Source organism: Apium graveolens, chromosome 3 (genome assembly GCF_009905375.1).
Source record: "Apium graveolens cultivar Ventura chromosome 3, ASM990537v1, whole genome shotgun sequence".
NCBI lineage: Eukaryota > Viridiplantae > Streptophyta > Magnoliopsida > Apiales > Apiaceae > Apium > Apium graveolens.
Genome location: NC_133649.1, coordinates 211258622 through 211269978, shown reverse-complemented (window position 1 = coordinate 211269978; position 11357 = coordinate 211258622). Strand labels below are relative to the sequence as shown.

The 11357-nt window shown below is 35.0% G+C and overlaps 1 protein-coding gene across 1 annotated transcript in view; it reads right to left on the bottom strand.

The window, feature by feature from the left end:
* Positions 1 to 2890: 2890 nt before the first annotated feature.
* Positions 2891 to 11357, bottom strand: part of LOC141714792 (uncharacterized) — a 35606-nt gene continuing 27139 nt past the window's right edge. Inside the window, exons 2-4 of the mRNA XM_074518289.1 lie at positions 3303 to 3678; positions 3072 to 3190; positions 2891 to 2962 (exon numbers count right to left, since the gene is read on the bottom strand). Coding sequence (XP_074374390.1) covers positions 2891 to 2962; positions 3072 to 3190; positions 3303 to 3678 — 567 coding nt within the window. The remainder of the gene's footprint in view (positions 2963 to 3071; positions 3191 to 3302; positions 3679 to 11357) is intronic.

Below are 11357 nucleotides of genomic sequence, written 5' to 3'. Positions count from 1 at the left end.
AACTAAAATATACAACTATAATATAATATAATATAAACAACTTTACACAAAAGAACTTACATTAATTCGCAAACCCTGGACCAACCACCTTCCAAAAGCTTCTTCTTTGCTTCCTCGAATTACGCAGCTAAACAGCGCAAGCTAATCCTCACTGGAGGTTAAATTTGAAAACAGGCAAGTATGAGCGGAAGAAATGCTCAGCAAGATCATTGTAATATATATAGGGTCGTTTTGATATAAAACCTGCGTCTGCAATAGCGCGGAACATTTAAAATCATAATCGCTGACTCATAAAATTTTATTTGAGGAACCCCATAATTGATTGCTTAATTGTATTCAAAACCATTTTGATATTTTTGAGCAAAATGCTTCAGCAATACTTTGAATCTTGACGAGAATAAAACTTGTAAAACAGTGTTTATGAAAATATCGTAAACCACAATAACATGAAACAATGATTATGGAATGAATCATAAACTTCATTTAAAACCGAACATTGGAAATTAATACTCATTTTGTTATCATATCAAATTAGATATTAATACAAACTTTGATGCTCACAACATCCCATACTGAAGTCAAAATCAATCATCTATACTAATACCACATTTGATATTTAATAACAAAATAAGTACCAGTATGAATCAAAAAACTGAATCAAAACTGCTTTTCACCATTAGTCCAAAATAGAAACAGTTGATAAATCATTTATTCTATGAATATCAAAAACAATTTCGAAACAACAGTTTAGATTGGAACCAATTATATTTCATGTTGTTCCTGATGATCAGTCACGAAACAGCACCGGTATCCCGCAACCATACCATAAATATAGGTACTACACGTATCCCACAGCCATACGGTACCTATAGGGCGCCAGAAAAGGCATATACTCGCCTTGAAAGATATTACAGCGGGACCGATATCTCGATCACCTACGGTGTAACCAGTAACCAGTAACCATTCCAATCTTAAAAATCTTTTTATTGAAAAAGAAGTCGAATCAATCGAAATCCTAAATAACTTTTATTCCCCCATTCACTTGGGAAGAAATTCTCGCAACAAAATCATCTTTCTCAAAATCCAGAATATTTATAAATCCAGTAATTTGATAAGTAAAACATTTAACTATTCTGAACATAGAATAGCAGAGGGTACTTGCATAAACAGAATCATTTAATTCAGCAATATGTAAAACATTTATCTATTCTGAACTGAGAATATGGAAAATAATATTTGCATAATAGGATTCAAAATAAATATCACTTGAACAACAAGTGATGATAGGGATACTTGCCTTTGGTCCTTAGCAATCATACACACTCGCAATAACACAAATATCTCATGATGCTTTCTCAAGACGTCACCATTTCCTATTCTTAATTCTTTGATATATCGCTAATGCGGTTACTACGGTCTGATACGAAATCTTATCAAACTTCAGTCTTGATCCCCAACGACTTGTTATATTCGTCTCGAACCATCCGTAACTACTGAACCACTATGCAACTCTCCCTTTTTCTTTTCTTTTGCTTGGTCTCACGCCCTTAATGCCCGATTCTATCATAAGCAAAAAGATACTACTTTAGTATCCTTCTGAAATGATTATCTTATTTCTACCCCTTCGTGATATATATATATATGGCACATTATATAGCACATAACAAGTAGCACACATTATAGTTTAAAACTTACTACCAACTCAGAATATTATTTAACACGAGAACGCGTAACTTATGATAATATTTCTACGGAAAATTTGGCATGACCTATTCGTAATATGGACAATACCCTGAATAACCACACCACAAATACAACCCACAAGTTATTTCAATGTTCTTACCCAGACATATCCTATACGTGTTACAGCTAACAATCATAACATGCTTTCAAATCACTGAAATCAAATAAGTCAAATAGATTTAGATACAGGGGAATTTTAGAAAATTTGGCATGAAGTATTCGTAATTAGGACTATCCATCTGTTTTTCAATTCCACAATTTAATCTTATAACCATAAAAAAATAAAGTTGCCTCAACTTGCAGCAACATAAAAGTAAACAAGTAAGAAAAGTACCCGCACAGACTTGCTGCACCTAAACAATTAAGGAAAATTACCCGCCCAGACTTGTGGCACCTAAACAATTAAGGAAAATTACCCGCCCAGACTTGCGGCACCTAAACAATTAAGTATACTTAATAATTTATAATATTTGAACTTATAGTTATATAATTTAGCATCACCAATTCAACTTGAGTAAACACTTAAATAAATCACCTTGCACATATATCACATTGACCAGTAACTATACACATATTCAAATCACACTCTAATAATTAGCAACGAAACTCAATCTCAAATAGGCATATACTAACATGTATTTCCATAAAACACATCGTTGCTATCACAATACTAAATTATAGTAGTATAATACCTATGATGGTCGGACTCGTTTGGAAGGATCCGACACGGACACGGATCGGGGTGTCCGACTCTTTGAACTCCAAAATCAATGACTCGGGGACACGTTTAAAAAGGATCGGACACGGGGATTTGGACACGGGGATTTGGACACGGAGATATGGACACAAGGATATGGACACGCCATTTTTTATTTTTGAAATGTATATTCAAGAATCTTTCTGTACATTTTAAGGATTATTTATAAAGATTCATTTCTCAGATTTTTTTTAGTTTATACTATACTCTGTATTATATCATGCTCTATGATTAGGCTGTTTGCTATTTAATTTTTATTCAATATAAATCAAATGAAACTAGAGTCACCAGACCAGCTAACCAGATGCATCACTTGCATTACCCAGTAATTGTACCACCAGCAGCAACATAAATTAACTAACAGACATAATAAAATTGGAAAAAAAAATATCAATAATCAAATGCAAATCCATGAATAACAGCAACTAGTAAACGCAAGCCAAATTTAGAATAATCTGAAGTCTGGAAGAGCATCAAAAACTAAATTAAAAGATCCACAACAACATTTTTTTAGAGAAAAACATATAAACCAAACACCATATCCAAAGCTATTAGTCTGCTACTACTCTGCCTGGCTCTCTCCTTCACCTTCATCCTCGCTGAACATGGTCTCCTCAACATCAGGATCATCAAGAAATATGTTGGCAAATGCTTCAGCGTAGTCATCATCAACATTAAGCGAATCACCATCTAATACAAAAATTAAAAATTAACAAGCCAATTATTTATTTACAAATCAGATTCAAATTTTAAAAATTATGTTAGAAGTACTACAATAGTAGATATTAGTTTAGGTGCTTACCAACATCCCAATATTTAGAGGGCCCTTTCTTATATTCTTCACTCTTCCGAGATAACAACCTTAAATTGTTGTGCACAAAAACAAGATCTTCGGTTCTACTAGACGCTAGCTTGTTCCTCTTGACACTTTGAATGTTTGAAAATGAGCTCCAATTTCTCTCACAACAAGATGAAGAAGCCAGTTGTGAGAGCATCTTATATGCCAAGGCTTGCAACATTGGTGTTTCCGATCCACAGCTAGCCAGTTGTGAGAGCAGCTTATATGCCAAGGCTTGCAACATGGGTGTTTCCGATCCACAGCTAGCCCACCAACTCAAAAGCTCCTCATGAACTCTAGCTTCTATCACATGAGATACAGAAAAAAATCCTAAAGCCCCCTGTTAGGTCACACACACTGTAGAGGGGGTGAATAGAGTGTAAAGTACAATCAAATCGAACTTTAATATCTCAAGTAACAGAAAACAAACTTTATTGAAACAATAAACTCTGTTACAGTATGGAACTGTTACCTCTCAGTGATGAACAAATATCACGAGAGCTGCTAGGGTTATATGAATAATCTTCTCGAATATGATAACACTTATAGTGTAAACCCTATGTCTGTGTTTATATACTACACAGTTACAAGATAATCTCTAATTGATATGGAATATAATTCTGCTTCCTAAAATATATCAATCAGATATCTTTTCTTCCAAGTATTCTATTCTTCATAGAATTACTTCTTCATGCATATCTTTTCTTATGTTTATCTCGATCTTCTTTCCTTTAATCAGCTGCTGTCCTTATCTGAACGTCCTTCAGTACTTAAGTTCTGATATCCATCTTCTGATGATTATCTCCTGATAATATAAGTACTGATATCCTTAAGTCCTGACTTCCAGTAAGTACTAATTTATCCTATTTAAGTAAGATCTGAAAACTAAACATAAATCATATTAGCCATGACATTATCAAATATATCTAACAATCTCCCCCAACTTGTAAATTAGCATAATATACAAGTTCAATAAATCAGTACTTACTGGAGGTTAGGGATGATGAGGTCATCCAACCAATAAGGAGAGGACAAGTAAGAGATGATGACACAATAAGGTGATGTAAGCATGACATAGGGAGGGAGGAGATGTGGTTGGTTTATAACCACACAAAGATAAGGTTAATAAGGTAATTAACCAAAATAAAAACAAAACTACATCCACCAAGCCAAAACAAATCATTTCATCAAAACAAAAATTGTATTTCTCTTCACCAAGAACATTTGCTCTCGGCTTTTTCCATTTTCAAAGAGAAGATTTTTCAAAATCCAAGTTCCAGGCTTCCTAAATTGGTAAGATAATTCTCTAGTACTCCTTATGCATAGTTATGGCTATCTTATGAGTTTAAGCCTCCAATTCATTCTTAATCTTCTCCAAGAAATTAATGAAGAAGACAATGAATAGTGATTTCAAGGTTTTTAACTTGATTTTCTTGTTTTTCCTTTAAGATCCAAGCATCCCTAAAACATCTCAAGGCTTCTTAAGGCTTCCTAGCTACTCACATCACTTCAAGGAAGGTATATCATCTCCAAACCCTAGCTTTACTTTGTATATTAGGATGATTTTGGTTGTTATGGTAATAGAGTAGCTTAGTGCTTGTTGGTTTAGAGTTTGGGTTGGAATGATGGTGAATTGAATGTTGAAATCTTTTGGTTTGGTTAAAGGACTTAAGTATAGTTTAAATTCAAGTTTAAGAATAAGTATAATTGTTAATAATGAGTTGATTGGGGCTGTTATGATGTATTGTGGATGGATGTTGGTTGTATGGATGGATTGGGATTGATTGGTGGTTGTATTGGAATGGTATAAAATTGGGAAATCGCGTAAACATAGCCGTTGTAATGTCCGATTTACTTTAGACTGCTTTTGTTCATAACATTAGGACCTGAGAACTCCCTACTAGGTTTTGACCATTTCCATGTTTAGATAGTTCATGTTACGAGCTTCATTTTGATATGTGGTTCGTTTGATTCCGATGTACGGTTTAGGAGAAACGACCGTTTTAAGTAACAACGTTTCGCGAACGAAACATTACCCCTCACCTTACTTTGAAACAGAGGTTAAAGACCTAAAAAGGGTTAATTAGTGTATGAAACAATTATGTTAAGTGTGTTAGGAAGTTAGTAAGACACTCGCGAAAGAATCTCCTTAAAACTCGTAATGGTTAATTTATTAAAAATGGTGGAGCCGAGGGTACTCGAGTGACTTAAGAGTATCAGTAAGCGCAAAGCGAGCGTTAGAGTCTAATTTGGTTAAAGTATAGATTTACAAGTGACTTTGGTTTAATTCCAACTCACATGTTGTTTATAGGTTACCAGACTCATCCCGAGCCATTTGTAACCCCCAGTCGCTCAGGCAAGTTTTCTACCCGTATAGCTGTTGTTGTGATGTATATGTGTATATGCATGATCTTGCGATAAATGCATATTTGTTATTAGCAAATTCTTGCGATATATTGTAGCATGTGATATGGTATATATGCATGCATGTTTCATATTCTTGATTTATATATCTGTTGGTTCAATGCTTATAGTTGCATAATACATATGCTAGAGATAAGCAGTAGTTGCGTATACCCTGAGTATAGGGGACCCAAAGGTGAACCCTTTTCTAAAACCGGGAGTAGATGTTCCCGAGTATATGATATGGTTTTTAAAAACTATTAATCGAATAAGGTTTATTCGATAACTTCATATTATTTAATGAATATTACTTGAATATTCATTCGAGGACTTATGACCCCTTTTATTTTATTTAATGAATATTACTTGAATATTCATTCGAGGATTTATGACTCCTTTATATTATTTATTGAATATTATTTGAATATTCATTTGAGGACCTATGACTCCGATTATTTACTGAAATATATTCTTTATTTTATTAGAGAATAAGGTGTCGATAATCAAACTTATTTTTGATTATTCAAATAAAGATAGTACTTTCGTATAAGTATATCTTTGGTTATTTAATACTCATTTCAAGTATAAGTTTTAAAACTTCTACTTCGATTATTTTTAGAAGGATTACCTTTATGAGAATATTATTTAAATAATAATATTCAGATATTTTCTAATATATCGGGACTGATTTGTTGTGAATATGTTGTGTACTTGATGATTACCTAAACAAAACATCTAAGTAGATTTTACTTAGTGAAATAATGTAGCACTCGACGGATAAGAATTATAGTCCCGACGGATAATTCATTATAGTCCCGACGGATGATTAACTTATTATCCATCGAGTGAGTAGCTTATGTAATAATAAGTTTGTAGCACAGTGTTGTATGCACCTTTGTATAGAATCTGAAGTAGCATATAAGTCATGTTGACTTTAACTAGATATGCAGAATAGGTTGATTAACTGTACATAAGCAATGTCTTGTAATTCTGTATAAGTGAAATGAAGTCAAGTGCCAAAATAGCTACCAACGGATGCTTAACAAAGCTTCGACGGATGATCAAATTACTATCAACGGATGTTTAACATAGCAGTCGACGGATGATCAATTAAGTCATCGACGGATGATCTGAAAGTCGACTGATGATCATATCAAGATTCAAACATCAGTTGAACAGTGGAAGCTGACACACAGCCGTTGAGTTGGATACAAGTACACTGTGGAAGCCCATTAACTGGGTAATAGAGGACGAAAAGCAGCAAAGATCAAGACTGTTAGATTTTATATTTGTTCAGTTCTTTTGACTTTGTAATCTTGGTAATATATAAACCAAGAGAGTAGCAAATAGAAATATAACTGAGATAGCTAAGAAACAACAACAGAGAAATCTTTGTAAGCACTATCTTTAGCATTTCCTGTGTTTTTAGCAGTTCTATTTTGTAAGCAGCTGTGAGCATTTCTGCACACAGAGTTCTCTCGATATATTAAATATATCTCTGGTGGAATTGTTTAAATCCACCAGAAAGTTTTTAAAGCCTCTTGTTTTTAATTACTTATGTTTTGATTCATTCAAGTTTACATTCCGCATTGTGCTAATCAAAACAAATATATCCATAATCGAGTTGAACATTTTTATTTCAAGAAAAAGGTTCAAGAATTCCATTCAACCCCCCTTCTGTAATTCTTGCTATATTGTTAAGGAACTAACAATTGGTATCAGAGCAAGCTCTTAATCTACAAAGAGTTTAAAGATCAAAACAATTCAGCAAGATGAACAAGAAAGATGTTGGAGTCAAGATTCCTTTTCTTGATAAAGATAATTACCATCATTGGAAGGTAAAGATGCATCTTCATATGCTTTCTCAAGATGAGGCCTATGTGGATTGCATAGAAAGAGGCCCTCATGTTCCTATGAGAGCTGCAACAGGAAATGAACCATCTATTCCAAAGCCAAGGCATGAATGGTCTGATCCTGATATTGAACAAGTCAGGAAAGATAAAAGGCCATGAACATTCTGTTCAATGGTGTTGATGCAGACATGTTTGATAACATCATCAACTGCAAGACTGCCAAGGAAGTTTGGGACACAATACAGATAATCTGTGATGGTACGGAGCAAGTAAGAGAAAATAAAATGCAGCTCCTGATTCAGCAATATGAGCATTTTCATAATGAAGAAAGTGAGTCACTCACTGACATTTTTAGTAGATTCCAAAAGCTACTAAATGCTCTTAAATTGCATGGAAGAGTCTATCAGACTAAAGACTCCAATCTGAAATTTCTCAGATCTCTTCCAAAGGAATGGAAACCAATGACAGTCTCATTGAGAAACTCACAAGATTATAAGGAGTTTACTTTGGAGAGACTGTATGGCATTCTGAAGACCTATGAGCTTGAGATAGAGCAGGATGAAAGAATGGAGAGAGGAAAGAAGAAAGGAGGATCCATTGCACTAGTGGCTGAACTGGAAAAGGAGAAGGAAGTGAAGATGGAAGCTGTGGAATCAACTTCAAAGGCCTGTGAAAGCAAGGGTAAAGGGCTAGCTGCAGATAGTGAAGATTCATTGAGCCAAGATGACATGGAGGACATTGATGAGCACCTAGCATTCCTTTCAAGAAGATTTGCCAAGCTCAAGTTCAAGAAGAACTTTGGAGCTGCCAAGCCAAATAGAAACATGGTGGATAAATCAAAATTCAAGTGTTTCAAATGTGGCTTGGCAGGGCATTTTGCAAATGAGTGTAGAAAGTCAGATTCCAGTAAGAAAAGATTTGAGTCTGTGGATTATAACCAAAAATACTTTGATCTACTCAAACAGAAGGAAAGGGCTTTTATTACACAAGAGAATGACTGGACAGCTGAGGGCTTGGATGAAGATGAGGATGTCAGCTATGTCAATCTAGCCCTTATGGCCAAGTCTGATGAAACAGAGACAAGTTCCTCAAGCAATCAGGTAATCACTACAAACCTTGCACATTTATCTAAAGCTGAGTGTAATGATACAATAAATGACATGTCTACAGAATTGTATCATTTGCGTGTTACACTTAAGCCCCTCACTAAAGAAAATACTAAAATCAAAGAAAACAACTTGTTTTTGAGTGAGAGGAATAATGTGCTTGAGTCTCAGTTTGTTGAGTTTGAGAAACTAAAAATTGAGTGTAAAATTGCCAAGGAGGAATTAACTGAGTCCTTGAAAAAGGAAGAAATTTTAAAGAAGCAGCTCGATCGTGAACAGGAGGTGATTAAAGCATGGAAAACATCCAGAGATGTTCATGCTCAAATCACCAAGGTTCAAGGAATTGAGTCTTTTTGTGATGAAGCCTGGAAAAAGAATAAGGAGAAACTAGAACCTATTTTGGTAGATGGATTGCTGACAGATGTAGACTCGACAGATGATGAGAACTATCCGTCGGATAACAAAAAGTGTTATACGTTGAATGATAAAAATTCTCATCCGTCAGCTGTGAGCAAACCCATTAGCAAAGCCAAATTAACCAAGCTAAATGAAAAGTATGGGTCTGTTTCCAAGAACTTTGTTTCAGGAGAGTCAAGTCAAGCCAAGAAAGGGAAGAAGGCTAATGTTGGTCACATGACTGTCAAACAGTTAAGTGACAGACTTGAGAAGATAGAGGTAAAAACAGAGACTAAAAGGAAAAACAATAGGAATGGTAAAGTAGGGATTAACAAACATAATAACTACACACCTGACAAATATGCTCCTAGAAAAATCTGTATCAAATGTGGTAGTGTAAATCATTTGTCTGTTAATTGCAAATCTGCCATGCCTACTCCCACATCTGTTCAGCCTCAATTCTCTAACATGAATGCCATGCCTCCCATTCCTGTTAATGCTATGCCTACACAGAACATGAATGCACAGTTTGCTAATATGCCATTTGTACCTAATCTATATTATGCTGCATACAATATGCCTCAAATGCCATTTAGCATGCCTTACTGGAATAACATGTTTGCACCAAGCATGCTATTCCCTGTTAGCCATAACATGCATGATAATTCTGTTGCATCTAGTGGTTTCAAAGGCCCAACTCAAATGACTAAGGAAGAATCTGAAATTCCTAAGTCAAATGAGTTAAGACCTAAGAAACAGAAGAAGAAAGCTAACAAGGCAGGACCCAAGGAAATTTGGGTACCAAAATCAACTTGATTTGATTTTGATGTGTGCAGGGAAACAGAAGGAATCTTTGGTACTTGGATAGTGGTTGTTCAAGACACATGACTGGTGATTCTACCCTGCTCACAGAGTTTTAAGAGAGAGCTGGCCCAAGAATCACTTTTGGAGGTGACAACAAAGTTTATACTGTGGGATATGGCTTGATTTCAAAGGACAATGTCATCATTGAAGAGGTTGCCTTAGTGGATGGTCTCAAACACAATCTGTTGAGTATCAGCCAGCTTTGTGATAAAGGCAACTCAGTAACCTTCAACAAAGAAACCTTTGTTGTGATTAATAATCAAAACAACAAAGTGGTTCTCACTGGTGTGAGAAGAGGAAATGTGTATCTAGCTGACTTCAACTCAACTAAAGCAGAATCTGTAACTTGTCTTCTCAGTAAAGTAAGTCAAGATGAAAGTTGGCTATGGAACAAGAAGCTATCCACTTGAACTTCAAGACCATGAATGAGCTGGTAAAGAAAGAGCTAGTTAGAGGCATTCCTATGGTGGAGTTTACAAAGGATGGACTGTGTGATGCCTGCCAAAAAGGGAAGCAGATTAAAGCATCATTCAGGAAGAAACTTGATTCAGCAATTGAAGAGCCTCTACAACTGCTTCACATGGATTTGTTTGGACCAGTCAATATATTGTCAATCTCAAAGAAAAGATTTTTCCTAGTAATTGTAGATGATTTCTCAAATTTCTCTTGGACCTATTTTCTAAAGTCCAAGGATGAAGCTAGTGAAATCATCATCAATCACATAAGGCAAGTTAACAATCATCCTGATTTCAAAGTTAGAAGAATCAGGAGTGATAATGGAACTGAGTTCAAGAACTATGTCATGAGAGCATTTTGTGAGGAAAATGGAATCTTGCATGAGTTTTCAGCAGCAAGGACTCCACAACAGAATGGAGTAGTGGAAAGAAAGAATAGATCTCTTATTGAAGCTGCAAGGACAATGCTTAAAGAATCAAAACTACCAACATACTTCTGGGCTGAAGCTGTAAACACTGCATGATACACTCAAAACATCTCTCTGATTAATCAAGCAAGATGCATGACACCTTATCAATTGTTCAAGAACAAGAAGCCAACTCTGAACTTTCTTCATGTCTTTGGCTGTAAATGCTATATTCTGAGAAATCAAACTGATCAAAATGGGAAGTTTGATGCTAAAGCAGATGAAGGAATTTTTGTTGGATATGTTGTTGGTAAAGCATATAGAGTCTACAATCTAAGAACCAACATTGTTGTTGAATCTATACATGTTGTGTTTGATGATAAAAAGATTGAAGGACTAAAAGATGGAGATTACCATGAGAGCCTCAAATTCGAAAATGTTGAGATGGTCAGTGATGAAAGTGATGATGAGAGTGATCAAGAAACAGTGTCTAAGGATAATGCAGACAAATCTACTACAAATGAAGCACAAAACT